The sequence below is a fragment of the Bombus pascuorum genome, chromosome 7 (assembly GCF_905332965.1).
Source record: "Bombus pascuorum chromosome 7, iyBomPasc1.1, whole genome shotgun sequence".
Classification (NCBI taxonomy): Eukaryota; Metazoa; Arthropoda; class Insecta; order Hymenoptera; family Apidae; genus Bombus; species Bombus pascuorum.
This window is the reverse complement of record NC_083494.1, coordinates 11,475,908-11,492,017: the sequence shown is the minus strand read 5'-3', so window position 1 is coordinate 11,492,017 and position 16,110 is coordinate 11,475,908. Positions and strand designations below refer to the sequence as shown.

Genomic DNA, 16,110 nt, shown 5'->3' with positions numbered 1-16,110 from the left:
TTGCCGCAGCTTTAATACATCCCATCGGGTGGCCCGCCCTCTATATCGGCCGCGGATCCGCGCCGTCGTCGGCGCCGATTTTAATTTTTCAATTTTACGAACCCCGTCGTCTTCTCTTACCCTCTTCTTCTCGCCTATCTCCCTCCTTTCCTATTGCCTGTCTTCTTACTGATTTTGAAGCAGATGCAATCACGATTCGATGATAATTGGATAGACCACGTATGAAATATTCCGTTTAACTTCTTTCAAGATAAAGCGATTGAAAGAGAGGATGAAAAAACTCTCGGTAAGTGATACTGGTATCGCGATTAAAAGCATAAAAGCAAGTAAACAAGGGTTGGTTAAACGACTCGGTTCACAATGACCGGTGTAAGGCTCGAACATTAATTTCTAGTAATTATCAGAGGTGTAATTCACCCGGCGAGGGTCCCGGGTCGCGTCCGGGGTCGGCCAGTGCGTGTTAACGCCGTTGTTATGCCCCATTATATTGTCCTACCTACACGCCAGCCACAAAGGGGAAACGACAACTCTGCACAAACGACGAACAGAACAGATCTATTTTCAAAATTCTCACCCGCTGCTTTACGCTACTCGGTAGTAAGCAAGAATAATAAAAAGAGCCGATACATTACAATTTTTTTCAAACAAATTTTCCTTTAAAAGCTACAAATGTAAGTGTAGATGTAAGAACTACAAATTGTTCCGCGACATAGCGATTCATCGATCCGCGAAATGTTTTTTGAGGCAGCGGAGAACTTTTTCAGCAACTTATCACGCGGCAAATCGGTTCGCGAAAGATGATTCATCGAGGCGTAAAGTTTAAAACTCGAGCAATTGTACGTCGGAACAATGGTGAACGGCGTCACCGCGTAACGAATCGCCGCGAAAATTGATAAAATATTATTAAACGCCACCCCGGGCCGCCGACCAAGAGATAGCATTACTAATTTATTTAAATGGACTTATCTTTCCGAAGCCCCGATAGGAATGTAAATTGAACCCCACTGAATCAAGGGAGTAATGGCACGAGTAAGATAAAGATATTTTATTGCTTTGCGGTCGGACATATTTAAGCAGAATAGAAAATCTTTTTTCCACCGTACAACCATCCCCTCTCTCTATCTCTCATATGCTTCAATATCACAAAAAATCGTCCACCTTTTTTAACCATGTTAATTGGAGAAAAGATTCTTCTTCAGAATTCACAGTACCTTCTCAACTTTTTCAAACGCTCAAACGCTTATCCAAACGTGTAACCTTGAACGTCAACACGAAACACCGCGACGCATGAAGCACACAGTGACAAGGAACGGAAGCTGGTGAGGGCGCGATCGTGCGGCTGGACCATCCGCAGAGGGATGAAACAGGCCTGCGTGGGTGGAAGGGACAGGAGGGAAGAGAGCGTGTGAGCCAGGGGATGGGAGAAGGTGGTGAATCCTCTTCTACACCTTGATTTACTGTCGGCGATATTTTCTCGTCGGCGCTAGTTGGCGCCTACCGCACCACCGCACTCGACAATGGTGGCCGCTTGACATTTTGTTTCGAATTATTGCCCGCCTGGCCGGTCCTTTCTATTTCGGCCTGCACCGCACGACACCGCTGCGGTCTGCTTTTTTCCCAGACAGCTCTTTGTCGAGCCGCAAACTATGCGCGAACGGTGCGCAGTATCCGCTTCGAATTCGGCGGCTGTCCTTTCACCGCGGATTTACCGTCTCCCGCGACAGGACAGAAGGATTCAGCGATACCGGCGATATGCTGGACGTGTGTTTATTCTCGTGGTTGAGAAATTCGGTAAATTTGACATATTTCCGTATTTTATACTACAAGCGGATGTATGTATTTCCATCGTAATTGCTTCTGGTATCGCGTGTGAAAAATCTTAAAGGCGAAACGAAGCATATGTCCTAGAAAAGTGGCGTTGTGAAAATCGTTTAGCAACGTCTGATTGAAATCGATACGCCGAAACGGGGATCATCGTGAGACCGATGTAAGCTGCGTGTTCGCAGTCAAGTTACATAATCGCGACGAAACACCGTGGCTAATTGGGAATCGGGGTGACCGACGGCACTGGGACCCATCTTTCTACCAGCACTCGTATAAACTCTGACTTTCAGCCGTATACTTTTTTACAAAAATAAAGTGCTTCTTCGATTACAGTATCTTATATAAAAGTTCAAATCTTTAAAGCAAGTCTCGTTTCTTAACGAATGCAATGGAAGATGGAATATGTAAGGGTGAGTCACGTCTTGCTCGATCCGCTCATGGGAACACAGAAGCGAAGATATCGAATGATCGACGTAGCGTATGTGGTCTCGCGTCGAAGACGTGACTCGTCTGGCGAGAATCGGCAAACCGAGAAGTTAATGTCTTGGAACGGACGCCATATTAGCATATCCGCGTCCAATCGTCGCCCACGTGGCAAGGGCGCCGTGGCAAATCAGCCCGGAGCTATGACATTGTCATTATTTCACTGACAGAACAAGCATGCGCGCGATTCTCCACGGTGAAGTATCGCTAACAAGGGTGGGAAGACCGATTGTCTGATCGGAACCAAGAGGGATGAATGGCTGCGATGCTCCTTTTAAATCGAACAACCGAGCATAATGGTCAGGATCTCTTTCAAATCTACTTCCACCTCCATACCGCGATTCGTTTTTATTGAATCGTTGCGGTCGTCGATTGATACTTTCGTCAACGTTTCGTGACTGTAAGAGAATGGTTCCTCGAATTCGGTATCGAATCGGTAGAAATGGAAGGGCGACGATAATAAGACGAAAGCGTGGAAGAAACGGAAGCGTCGGGGACGGATTTGCTCGTTAAATGGAAGACAGGAGCAGGCCACGGTGGAAAGAGGATGATGGGAATTTCCGAGGGGGTTCTTCCTAGTTTTATAAGGGATATGACTGTTCCCGGAGCCCGTGGGCTGCTTCGTGTTATTTATCTTTATGGACCTCGGGCAGAGGGTAAGTACACTTATTCTCGGGGTAGGGGGTTAAGGGGCGAAGTTAAGCCGAAACGAGGGCGGTAAGAGATTGTTTGTCGTATTGGCTGCGGTTTCGACGGGCTTAACGTTACCCGTTTAGGGGATTTCTCTGTGGTTTTTCTCTCGAGAGGCTGATACCTCCCTGAATAGTCTTCAGGGAGTTTTCTAGCGTGGATGTTCGATTCAACAAGTCGATATTTGCGCAAGTCACTTTCGCTGGAATATTTGTCAGTAGCCTCCTTTGTAATTGTAATTTTTACGATCGTTTCTAACAAACGTTATACGAGTAAGGTTTCTTAGGAAACAACGATCGATACAACGACGTTCGAAAGTATCCGAGTAGGGAGAGATTTCAAGTGGTCAAAAATTAATCTATTGCCGTGTAATCGGCTTTTGGGCGGTGCAGGGACAATCGTACAAAAGAGAAACGAATTAAAAAAAATAACTTTAATACCTCTCTCGAATGAGAGAGTTATTACCATGAAGAATTAAGGACAACCAAGGAAATACGGTGTAGAATAACGTTAAACTTCTGCTACGAAACCATAGAATTTATAAGATGGAGGAGAGACGAAACGAAGAAGTGGATAAGGTTTAACGTTCGCAGAGTTCTCTTCACGGATATTCTTTTTATTCATTAACAACGATTCCGAATACATACAGTGCTTATGTACAGAGTGATATTTACATTGAACCGATACAACGTGACACGTCGTGATAAATAATTCTTATAAAACAAAACAGAACATCGATGATAATTTTACACCTGTATGAAGAGTCATTTACATCGGACTTACATCGTGCACATATATCTAGAACAACGTCGTATGGGCCGCAATATTCTAAAAAATCCGTGGATCCGATATAGAATCGTTATTTGATAACGTCGAACTTCCACAGAGACTATTCCATGAATCGCTTTTACAGTATTAACGTCTCCTTTAGCGATCGAGGATAGAACACCCTCATTTTTTTTTCATTAAAATTGAAAAAAAATCTTCGAGATCGAATATATATACACACTACTGCAATTATTGCTGTACAGAATACTGTAGCTTTTTATCATTCTTATCCTTAAAAAGATTTATTCGTTTGTATTGGCTCGAATCCCATCTGTTTCCTTATTTTATTTCACCTCTGTCCCGATGCTTTTGATAAATTCTTAATTATCAATGTGCTCGATAGGAAGGACCAAAGAGGGAAACATAACAGAAATACACAGGTGAGCGAATCACGATTCAGCAGAGCGACGAAATAAGCAAACATTAAGCCAGGAATGGAAGTGGCGATAAGTCAAGCAATTCCGGGCAATATTAAGCCACTCCGAGCGGCAGGTTAACCCTATGTTAAGCCGTACGTCGAGCAGGAGGGGATCATAGGGGCGGGGGAGGCGCTGCGGGGGTGGAGCCGGGGATAGCTACGGAGGTCGCGTGTATTTAAAACGCGAATGCGCGCCAGCCGATTCACTGTTTGAAGTTAAATGGAGTGTAAATGGCAGATAACAAACCGGCACTGTTTCCGATTACGGCATTCATTGTTTCCTACCATTATGCGCGCTCCGCCGGTTTGTGTGTTAGCCGGGGTACGGTTTACGATCTATTTATTGCCGCGCCACCCCCGACACACAAATGAACGCGGCTTACGTCGCGTTCTGTCCCCGCCAGAGCACGCTCTCTGCCCCACCTGTACTCCAACCCCCTCGACACACCTGCTTACCAGCCGACGTGAATCAAAACGTTCGGTTTTTCCAGCTGGAAAAAAATATTGACAATATTTTAAATCGCGAAAATTGTGATGGCGTAAAAGAAAATAATTGGGATTCAAGCAGTACTCGAGCGATCTATCATACCCTTAAAACTAGGATAAAGTCCGGTCAATCGACGATTAATCGCGATATTTACAAATTTCTCCTACCTAATATTGACTAAAGAGGGAATATCACCTTATCTCGCAAAGGTAAGATCTCTTAAGTTAATTGGTAAAGCTTCTAGCGATTAATTCGTTATCATACACGTATACCATGTAAAATGTCGTAATCGATAATCTCGTGAAGTACTTCAGTTAAAATGGACAAGTGCAAAAATCTCGTAAATATTTGGTTAACGAGAAATTTATGGTAGAATAAGTGATCCTGTGTATCGAGCTACGTATGTTAGGAGATGATATCTTAAAAAACTGGAAGAGCATTTATCTTCGTCCGATCGAATTTCAATTCTCATAGATGAATGATCAGATTGAAAACAGATTAATCGAGTCTTATAATAGAATAACAATAAAAAATAACACCTCTGAAACAAATTCTCTCACTTCTCCTTCCAAGTTTTCAAAGTCCTTAAAATTTAAACTCCATATCCTCCCCTTCGTAAAAGAAACATCTTAATTTTCAAACGAATAGCCACTGGTCAGTATCGTGTCTTCTGTCGACGATTTCCGTCGTCACTTGCTGTGAACAGTGGTGGCTCGCCTCTTCACTTCGACCTGATCCACGATCGCGTCGCTCTCCTTATCCTGATGCGCGGTCATGTGCCTAGTCAGATGGTGTCTTTCCCTAAAGCTCTCGTCGCAAACAGGGCACCTTAGTTTCTCCTCCCTTCGCCTTCTGGCAGCTTCACCGGAGTTTTCGTTCTTATGATGTGATCTCATGTGGTACACCAGGTCGGAGGTCATCCGAAAAGATAAATTGCACTTGGCGCAAACATTTTGCGCGGGCAGAGTCAAAGCGGCGAACGACGAGGGCAGAAGACCAGCCACCCCAGCGGCCGTCGCCAGAAATCTCGGTCTAGTCAACGCATCTGCCATCGGTGGAAACACGGAGATCGGATTGTATGACAAATTCGGATAAACTGGTGGTAGATCCGGTCGGAAGCTGGGAATCTTTGGACTGGGTACTTTAGGTGGTTGGGCAATCTGGGGTATCTTCAAATTCTCCAGTAGACCAGGTTGACTGCTCTCGGGACTGACTAGGAAAGGATAAGACATTTTCGTAGGAAACGGCGCGTATTTGTATCCAGTAGTAGCTGTCAGTGGTACCACCGGTGGACTGACGCTGCTCTGGTATCCGGTACGATCGTCTGGCGATATGGAGGATCTTGGCGAAGTCTGTCCATCGTCGTTGAAGCCGTTCCTTTGTGCTGTCAGATTCACCTTCGTAAACGCGCTTCGAGATTCTCCATGTCTGTCGGTGGGACAGGGTATAACTGTATCGTAAACCTTGTTGCAAGTCAGGGTTGGCTCCACCGCATCGGGGCAAGTGGTTAACATCGACTGATGAGTAGCAAACGCAGGTGGACTGGGTGATTTCTGTAGACGGGTGCCAGAGACGTATCTCCGAGTATCGGTATCAGGTGACAAACCTGGTAACGTCGGAGTCAGCGTTCTCGGAGATATATACGGAGGACTTAAAGAGTTCTCCGTGCATTGCATCATCCTCCTCCTATCGGAACCACCGGTGTCATTGTCGTAGTTCTTGATCGTGAGATTCTGCGGCAGTCTGTCCGAGTCCAAGATGTTCTCCGTTGATATTTCTTCGCGAATACGATCCTTCCTGTTCGACACCATCCTCATTTTCTCGCTCTGCCGACGAGCAAGGTTCTCGTCAGGCGCGACGAGGAACGCCACATCGAAGGAACGCTTGCTAGCACGCTGAAGAGGATACGAAGCGTCGGACGTGACATCGCTGATAGACGGAGGACTGGACGACGTCAACCCCGACGTGGCCGTCGTAGACGTCGCGGGGGCGGCACGGTCGATGCCACTCGTACGATCTTCCATTGTCATCCTGCTCGCTCCGGATGATCGACCTGTGACAATGACGGCCGATGGTCAATTTACCAAGCTCCGCGGAAATGATGGATGAGGCTCGCGCTTCTATACTCGAACACCAGGTGTTACGACCATGCTCAAACTGAGGGAAACTGGGTCAATGAAAATAGACAAGCGATTTCGTAGATGCGTTTGAACGTGTGGAGACGCGTTATCAAACGTCAATGAGAATTGACAATATCTTCTAAACGATTGATAGCACGAATAACAAAGACTTTCACGTAGAAATTACAAAGCAATTAAGTACACGAAATTAAGTATACTAACAAAGTAATTATCTAAAAACTACAAGTTTCGTGGAGAAACAAAAGACTACTTAATCGCTTTGTTTTAAGCATACAAAACTAAACTTACCGGACCACGCGTCCAACAGGGAATTCTTCCTCCGGCAATCCGTGTATCAGCCACGCTGCTCACCCCCTTAGGGTGTCAATCCTCCTTGGTCTAAGACATCAGTTCACACAGTTTTCTTCCATCGGATAACAAACATGAGGTTAATCACAAGCGTCGGTGGTAACACCGGCACAGATGAGCGATCCGATCGCAGTAACACCGAAGAAGAAACACAGAGAACGAGTACGAGGGTACAACGTGCATCGGCGGACCACGTTAAAATGAGGGAACCGGCCGCGCATCCCCCGTATTTAGGGGTAGAATCCCGCGGAGGGTAGCACGGCGTGGCAGGTGGAGGCGCAACGAGGGTGGCACCGGCCAATGGCAACGTTCCCAGGGTTAGACGGGGGTGGAGCGTACGAACGGGGTGAACATATTCGGTCGTCGGGACGCGTCTGCTAGTCCCATCCAGACCACGCCTACATATTTCAGGTTCGACACATGTGCCCGGGATCGTCGTCGTCGTCGTCGTAGCCGTCCTCGTCGACTCTTTCCTCTTCTGCCCTCTCTCCACGTTGCGCAACGCGTTCCGCAGGATCCCGTTACCCCGTTAGCCCGAGATCTAAAGGGAATGGGGGTGATGGCGTGCCCGAGCGGGGCTGTAATTCAGCCTGACAAACGATCTTGAATATTTTTAACGCCCGCGCCAGCCTCGACTCCTTTTTTTATGGTCGATCTCCTGGATATTGGACGTTCGGCAGACTCGTCGAATCCGCTGATGGACCTCCACCGTGCCCGATTATCCCGCCAATGATCATTCGCCCCGACTTTTCGAGCATTCCCTCCAGCATTTTCTATTCGAGAGAAATCTTTTCTCCGATCTTTCTTTTCGTCTTTAACGTTTATAAGGTTGCATATAGATTCAACGACGTTGAAGAATCATTTCGATTTTAATTCTTTATTTTTGAAGTTCAAAACTATTCGTAGTTTAATAGTTGGTCATCTTATGAACACCTCGTTACCGAAGAGAAACGAGGTGCATTAAATTGACCGTACCGGACAGAAGGTACCAGCAGAGCCACCAGAGATCATCATTTTACGGATTATCTTCTTGACGAATTCCTCCCATTTCTCGGCAGTTCGATAAATACCACGATCCCTCCAGGTGATATGCGGCTCTTACGAAAGCATTTCTACCCGATAATCACAATTTTTTATCATTCTTTCAACGCCACTGTTTTACCAACACCTTCATCCTGACCAAATTTCACTTAAAATTATTCGGCAAAGCTTGTTAATATTTGCAATATTTTTTCATGAGATGTTAAAGCATAAAAATAGTAAAACGGAACGATACAAGTAAAGGAAGCAGAGTGAGATTGGAGTTCTATGCTTGAGCAATAATACCCGCTATCGCGAAAAAAAAGGAAGTAAAAAGGCTGGCTAGCTCGCGAAGCCAATAGGCGATCAATCATAAAACTGGTGATCTATTTTGCCCGGCATGTGAGAGCCGTCGAGTTCTTACGCTCACGATTCCCAGGATTCTGCGAACTCTGCGGGGAACGCCTAGAGGTTAAAGGACATTAACTTCTTGATTGAGTCGGCAAAAAGTTGTAATGACCTTTCGATTGGACTGGCCGACCCAGCGGAGATTCGCGGATCACGGAAGACGAAACGACCTGTATCTAAGTTTTTCCCAGCTTCCCTGTTTCGAAATTATTTACTACAACCAGATTAATAATTATTATACGACGAACCACCGTTATAAACATTTCTCCCGGTGTTGTTTCACACGAGCAAGAGGAAAAGAGAGCTTTCTCGAAGCTCTCGAATAAATTGAAACGTTCGACTATCAACGAAGCAGATGATGGCGAACGGTCCAAGCCGGGTTTAATCCTAATTCGTGGTCGTAAAGTCGACAGAGCCGTTTCGTCGACGTTATGTGTGACACGCGACTCGCTGCGGGACGTCTAGGAACGTTTCTATATCTTTCGCCAGCCATTCCTGGCTTATGAACCATATTTATTGCCGATCGTGGCATCCTGTCCCTGCGCGCTTCTGATGGCGATATACCAATCCCTAATACCACTTTATGCTTCTCCGCTGACTACGTCCCAACGACTTCCTTGCTACCTTTTCTCCATTGCTTTTTCTTTTTTTTTTTTTTTTTAAGAACGAACCATAAAAAGAAAAACTTATTGTTTTCTCGATAGGGGCGAAGGCTCGGATTCGTGAGAATCATCTAGGTGTAATTTCGCAGGCATCTGTCCTCGTTATCCTCCAAATCGGACAGAAAGGGCAACTTCGCGACGCCCAATTCGTCCGAGTTAAACGAGCAGAGGGTCGCTGGTCGACCGGCACGTGACTGACACGCGTGAGCTGTTAACGCTGAATCGTAACAGTGAATGTTAACACTAACGTTGCTTCACCAAAGGGACACCTTGCAGAAAGCTTTCTACTCGCTCGTATGGCCCCCATTGGTGTATTGAATTATGCGAAAATTTCTAGAAGATTACTCGAATTAATTTTCAACTACATCGTCTAGTCTATATATGTCCGAAATCCAATGGGTGTTTAATTTATTCATTCCTTTTTAAGAGAAACGACTCGACGCGCTTCCGAGCAATATCTTGCGATACTTTCCAGTTGGCTGACGCTAACACGAGGACTGCTGAGTCTGTCCGGTGATAAATATGCAGCCGATGCAGTTGATGAGAGAAGGTCGTTTATCAATCACCCATTAACGCAGCCCCAGCACTCTGTGCAGCTTTACCGGCTCCGTCGAAAACCTGCTCGCTCCTGCCTCCATATTTCACGGAATCATCGTGATTCTCTTCCAGCGGGCTTCCCCGGGCGCAGTCGATTTTCCATTAAAAGCCGGCATCCACATTGGTCGCATACAAGCTCGCCGCGTTTCAAGGAAATATCCCATCGAGATACGTCCCTAGGCCAATCATACCTCTTCAGAAGCTTGCTAAAATCGTGACCTATAATCTGCGGAATTGCGTCCCATATACCACGAATGAAACGTGACTTAAGTCGATCGAATAAAGATTAGTCGATCGAAGGATTTGCGAAAGTTGGAAAAATATTACAAAACCGCGGTATCCAGTCCAATTGAAAAGTCCAATTTCTGCATGTCTTCTGGCAATAAAAATAAAGAAATGAACAAACGATTTGTGCAGCTCAAAAAAACAGGGCAGTACATCTTGAGTCCTTGATAAATTGAATGTGTGATGAGGATCAGAGGATTCTCGAAAATAGCTGGCCGCGGTGTACGTCATCCGCGAAAGGGGAAGAGGTACGCAGCCCTGACGACGAGTACCAGAGATTTAGATTTTACGGCCGCTTGAGCAATTTCTTGACTTATAAGCGGAACCATGCATACCAAGTGAGCCATCAAATGTTTCTGACTGTCTTAATTCCTGGAATCACCCTCCAAAAAGTGGCACAGCTTCATGACGAGCCAGCTTATTATCCAGACTCTTCGCAATCTCGCTTTATCGCTTGACGTAATTGCCAATTATTTTTATATCCAAATATTATTTTCCTAGGAACTTTGTGATAACGTTTGCGGAAGTTACAAAGTTATATCCAATCAAACTTCCAAGTCGAATCTTCACATTCAACCGTAGCGTTGTTTCAAACTGTGATCACTCGGCTCCGCAATACGGGGTTCCAAATAAACATCGATCAAAGCCCACCCGCAGCATCTTTTGGCTAACACCAAAACTGCAACGACATTGATCCGTAGCTTCGAAATCTACCGCACCAACCGAACGTCTCCGACAAAATTCGAATTCACTTTGCGCGTTTACAGGATGGCGGAGAGAAGTTTGTCCTCCCTCCTTCTCTGCCGCTTTTGTTGATATCATCCGGAGACGATATCGACTTGCTCCGCAGTTGCTCGGGGAATTTAATTCTATTCGAAGTGCCACCTAAGATGCCACCTTCGCCTCTTATCTCTGTGCACACGGTGGGCTGCGCGTGGCGGTTGCTTATGTGTTACGTGAATACCTTACCTAAACGCCCGGCGAGGAAGCGTTTCTGCGTGCCGTTACCTACACGCCAAGCCCCCACAACCCTCGATAGAACCGTACCATCCCCCTGTCGCGTTTCTACCACTGGCACACAGAGGGGGAGTCGACCGAGAGAAATTAATGCGACTTCCAACCGGGCGTTATCGGACGCCGCTATCTCGCGCCTCGCTCGCGGAAAACGTGAGTCGCCTAGGCGAGAAGTTTCAGAATTTAAGTGGCGAGGCGCCACGAAACGTACGCGACCCTCGGATTTCAGGATCGACCCGATCAGATGTAGAAATTCTATATAGAGGGTTCCTGATAACGGTGATTTAAAATCGAAGGATATCGAGAGCTTGTAAATCCCGACGATCCGATGTATACGAATTATGGTCTGGCGTGTGCAGGAAGCAACCAATCAAACGATACAAATTAATGGTACGCGTAAATATTCATGGGTCATTAATCATCGGCGTGACTGGCATCGACGCGCGAACGCGATGCGCTCTTAAGAGCGCACCCCTTAACGCCGATTTAATCACAATGAATAATCGTGTGGAAACAGTTCCGCGTAATCCAACGTATCTCGAGGAACGATCTTCATTTTGTATACTTCTATTAAGAAAAATAGACGCGCGAGAAAGGAGAGCCGCGAAGCAACAAAGAATGCCTTACAGAACGCCAAAGATCGCGTAGATGCAATGCACAGGCGTCGCGACGGTCTTGTCGACGACTTTACGATTATATTTGCCGAAATCTTGGAAGAGGGGTGACCGTTCCGCGTGCACGGGTTCGTGATTCCCCCATGGTCGTCGACGCAGGCCGAACAGCGCCAGGGAACGAGGAGGGTTGGAGGTCGAGGAAGGTAGCTAGAGGCCTGGAGGAAGCTGGATAGAAGGGAGTTATTAGAATGGTCCGGAAAAGATGGCGCGGAGTCGCTCCGTATTTTTATACTGTATGGCCGCTGCTTTGCATAATCCCGCACTTAGCTCGCTCGTCCCGAGATGCCGACTCGCTATGCAGATCTGCTCTGCTCTCTGAAAACGCGAACCTACCGAGCGTTTCGTCGTTTCAGCGAATGATGGACGATGCGTAGACCCTGCGCTACCCTGCCGCAGACCCTCGAGTCTTCCCTCCGAAGAGAATCCGCTTCCTAAACCAGCAACTGAGACGATATCGGTAACGTTGGCTGTAGAACGGAGAGTGAAAGTCGAATTTTTAAATGAACGAAGATTTTGTAGCTTTCGAGGATATTCCTACGAGAAAAAGGATCGTTTGGGATGTAGTTAAAGACAAGATTAATAGAACGAAAATATTCTAAAATATCGAAGATCGATTTACAGATATCTATAGATTATCTGATAGTTAATAACGATAAACTTATATTTTAAATTTCTACTTCCATAGCAGTTTTTTACTCTCTAAATATCACGTATTGTTAAATTCTACGTCACCTAAACATTTTTTTCTTTTAAAAAATCACTCTCGTACTTCCACGAGTATTTCTCTCGCCTTGCTGTATTATTTTTCATTGTCGGATCTCGCTGTCTCGATTCCCGAGATTGAAATATTTAATTATCTTACGACAGGTGAGTGTGACAAAGATTGTTTCGAGTGCAATGTCACGGAACATTTGTCAGTGGGCTTAGTTGACACGGAGACGAGCTTCCCACTCGGAGACGTCTCATTTGCAACGGAGAAATCACATCTTCCTTTCTCCTGCTGTCTCGCGGCGGCTATGCCCGCAAAAGAGAATACTGGAAACGGTGAGAAAGCGTGGGAGGCGTCATCAATCTTGCAGAGAGAAGACCCAGGACGACCGTGGCGTCGTTCTGAACGTCACAGATGTGACTTTGATTCTCTTTCGGCGTTCCCAGGAGAAACGAACCTAGATTAAGTCTGTCCCGCGTGTAATTTGTCCGAGTCCTGATTCCCGAGCTGCCTCGACGTGCCAGATCCGCGAAAATGTAGCAAACACCTGGGTATCTCAGAAAGAATTAGCAGAGACTTCGAGGAATTCGACCACGATAAGATGGTTTTCGACTTTTTGCTTTAAATCGGATCCTTTGTCCCGTCATTCGAGATTCAATGGATGGAAAAAGGCTAATTAAAATGTCGATTAAAGGTGTAGCGATAGATACGATTAGATACCGAACGACATATTTCATAGTTACAGCTAGAACGAAGCATATGTGCAGGGTATCCAGTTTCGCTATCTTTCGATCCACCAATCGTCCGTTCATCGCCCCTAACTGCGCTGTCAGAAGCAATCACGTCGGATCCTCGGAGATCAACCCTCTGTTCAATGTTTTCCTACCTGATCGTTCAACTGCGTCTCCACGGAAATGAATGCGGTACAAATGTCGAGACTGATTCTTAAATCTGCCATGAATGCTTCGGACGTTTAAAGCAACAGGTTTTACAAAATGCAAAGTTCAAATGCGTATTCATTACGTCACGTGTCGTTAAATATTACCACGCATCTTCCTTTAGATATAAAAATCTTATTTTATAGGGAAGCATAAGAAGAATATTTTTTATCGTAAAAAAATACGAAGGAGGAACACCAGGCATTCGATATCTGGCTGCGGTTCCGAAAGTTTACGCGCAGCGTATTCCGTAAGGGCAGCAAGTGCGACGGACTCGGTCACGGTGGATGCACTGTCTCCGACAGAGAAACCAAGGTATAAAACCTCTGGCCCGTTGCAGCGCTGGCCACGTTGCGAAAAGCACGATTATACCGGAGGAGCAGGAGATGAAACCGGGAGCATACCTTAGTTGTCCGCTCGTAAAGCAACCCCGTATGCCCGAGGAGTGCGTGCCGGGTCTGTCTATCTCTCTCTATACCCCTTTCGCCGCTACTCTTACTATTTCTGTATTTCCGCCTCGACCCTTCTCTCTTTCTCTTGCCCACGTCTCTACGGAGTGTTTGTTAAACCGGAGGAATATGCATGAGAGGGCCAGCCGGCACGGAGTTATGCTCCGCTGATCTTAACGATGGCCACGACCTTAAATATGTATATAAGCCCAGCTTAGCAAGGTAATCGAATGGCTCGGAGAAGAATGATCTCGATTGAAGATGGGCATCAATTTTAAGAAATGTGTATGATATACATAAGCAAAGATCTTCCGATGGAAAAATTTTAAGGTCGCAACTATCGTATCACAATTAGTATATCGTATAATCGTGTACATAGCACAATCCTCATGGTGAGCGGAGAAAGAAAGCACGCGACATATTCTCGTAAGCATGCATCATGCGTTTAGACGTGCACGCATATACATACGTAGGACATATGGTGGTTGGCACGGTGCTTGGCCCCCATGCAAAGACTTTACAGAGACTTCTAGGGCAGGGTTCAGCCCTTGGCTCACCTCCCCCCGTTGGTCCATCCCCCACTCTGAGAGTCCTCATGAGTTTTCAATGAGATTAGCGGCCCATCTGTGCGGAGACCGACCCCATCGTCATCATCGAGCACGAACAAAGCTAGTCAACCTGCTCACTGCCCGTACACTCTCCGTGGGGGTCTCTTCTGCTTCATGGTGTACGCACCATGCGTGCACTTGCCGCACAAACTCATCCGTGGCCCTCGTCTCCGGTTGCGCGATGGTTAGAGAAAATACCATGTTTTTAGCCGCCCTCATCATATGGTTGCATTTAAAATCACCGACGACCGCAATGCTTATGGGAATCGATGGAAACCATGGACCACCCGAATTATCTTTATTCTCAGCCTCTCTTAGCATTCAACGCGCTTTTCTGCATCGTCCTCCGTAAGATATTTGAGAAAGGTATTTTTCTTTCTTGCGATTCCTTGAATCCTTGCATGTATGTATTGTATGTATGTATTTGAAATATTTACAAAGCGTTTGCATAGTTTTTACGATAATCTAATTTTCTTCGTATGAAGCTAATACATGGGTCGTAAACTTTTTACGTAGTTAAACCCTCGTATTTAATTATAAAAATCTTTGAAAAACACTGTGGAAAGCCGCAAAATCTGACCGATTAAAGAGCGAAACGGTATCGATCTCTTATGATGGGGTACGGTACTTTGGCTCCGGGGGCTACGTATTTGGGTCCATGGTGGCCCATATGGAGCCTGCCGAGCGCATATGTTGCGACAACGCCGCTAACGACCTGCCTTCGGCCTCTGTAATGCTAAACTGCGGTTCGATTCTCACCCCATGAAACTAAATAACCATTCGATTGTCATTGGTAAATAGGTAATCAGGACCGTCAGTATCATCACGGATCTACGAGCCGCAACTACTTGTCTTTTTATCCTCTTCCCATTCAAAAAATATGAGAGCAAAATCTAAATCTTATGATTATAACAATTAGAATTCCGTTTTTTATCATTATCATCACTATGCGCATCTTCTTATGAAAAACGACACAGCAAAGTATCTTACTGTTTCTCTGAAACTGAGATTCCAATGGCAAAAGTGAAACGTCCACGATTTTTTGATCAAAGATCAGCAAAAAGCGATCACGGGGGTGCGTTAAATGCTTTGGCCAAGCGAAATCCCGCGGCAGTTCCGCCCTCCTTACTCTTTTCGTCAACCTGCAAGACTAAACGAGTTACGTATTACGACGGGGGGTTGCCGAGGGGTGAGCCGGTACTCAATACCAGGTTGTATGTTCTGGCCGTGCCATCTGGCACGCTATTATACGAGTATTTTAATTTAATTAACTCGCCGCATCGATCGATATTATCGGCGCTTTCCCGGGATTAAGCTTGTACGTGGACCACCGGCGAATTCGAATCTGCCGTTTAATTAGGATTTCGCCCAGCAACGCGAGCAACAGATTTTATGGAAACGAACCGCGCCGCATTCGTGAACGCAGATCGATCGCATCACTTGTTTTTTCGTACATTCACTTTTATTAAACGTTGCCCGATTTTCTATCTTGACAATCATAAAAAACAAGTAGAGTTGAAATCTAAG

The 16,110-nt window shown here is 45.8% G+C and overlaps 2 protein-coding genes across 2 annotated transcripts in view; both read right to left on the bottom strand.

The window, feature by feature from the left end:
• The window catches only part of LOC132908787 (signal peptidase complex subunit 2), a 157,800-nt gene that overhangs the window by 114,797 nt on the left and 26,893 nt on the right, over positions 1-16,110 (bottom strand). The window lies entirely within an intron of this gene.
• LOC132908684 (uncharacterized) lies at positions 3,593-12,525 on the bottom strand. Its single transcript, XM_060962900.1, has 2 exons — positions 7,160-12,525; positions 3,593-6,783 (listed from the first exon to the last, which is right to left on the bottom strand). The coding sequence occupies exon 2, from the start codon at positions 6,758-6,760 to the stop codon at positions 5,420-5,422; it is 1,341 nt and encodes a 446-aa protein (XP_060818883.1). The 5' UTR covers positions 6,761-6,783; positions 7,160-12,525; the 3' UTR covers positions 3,593-5,419.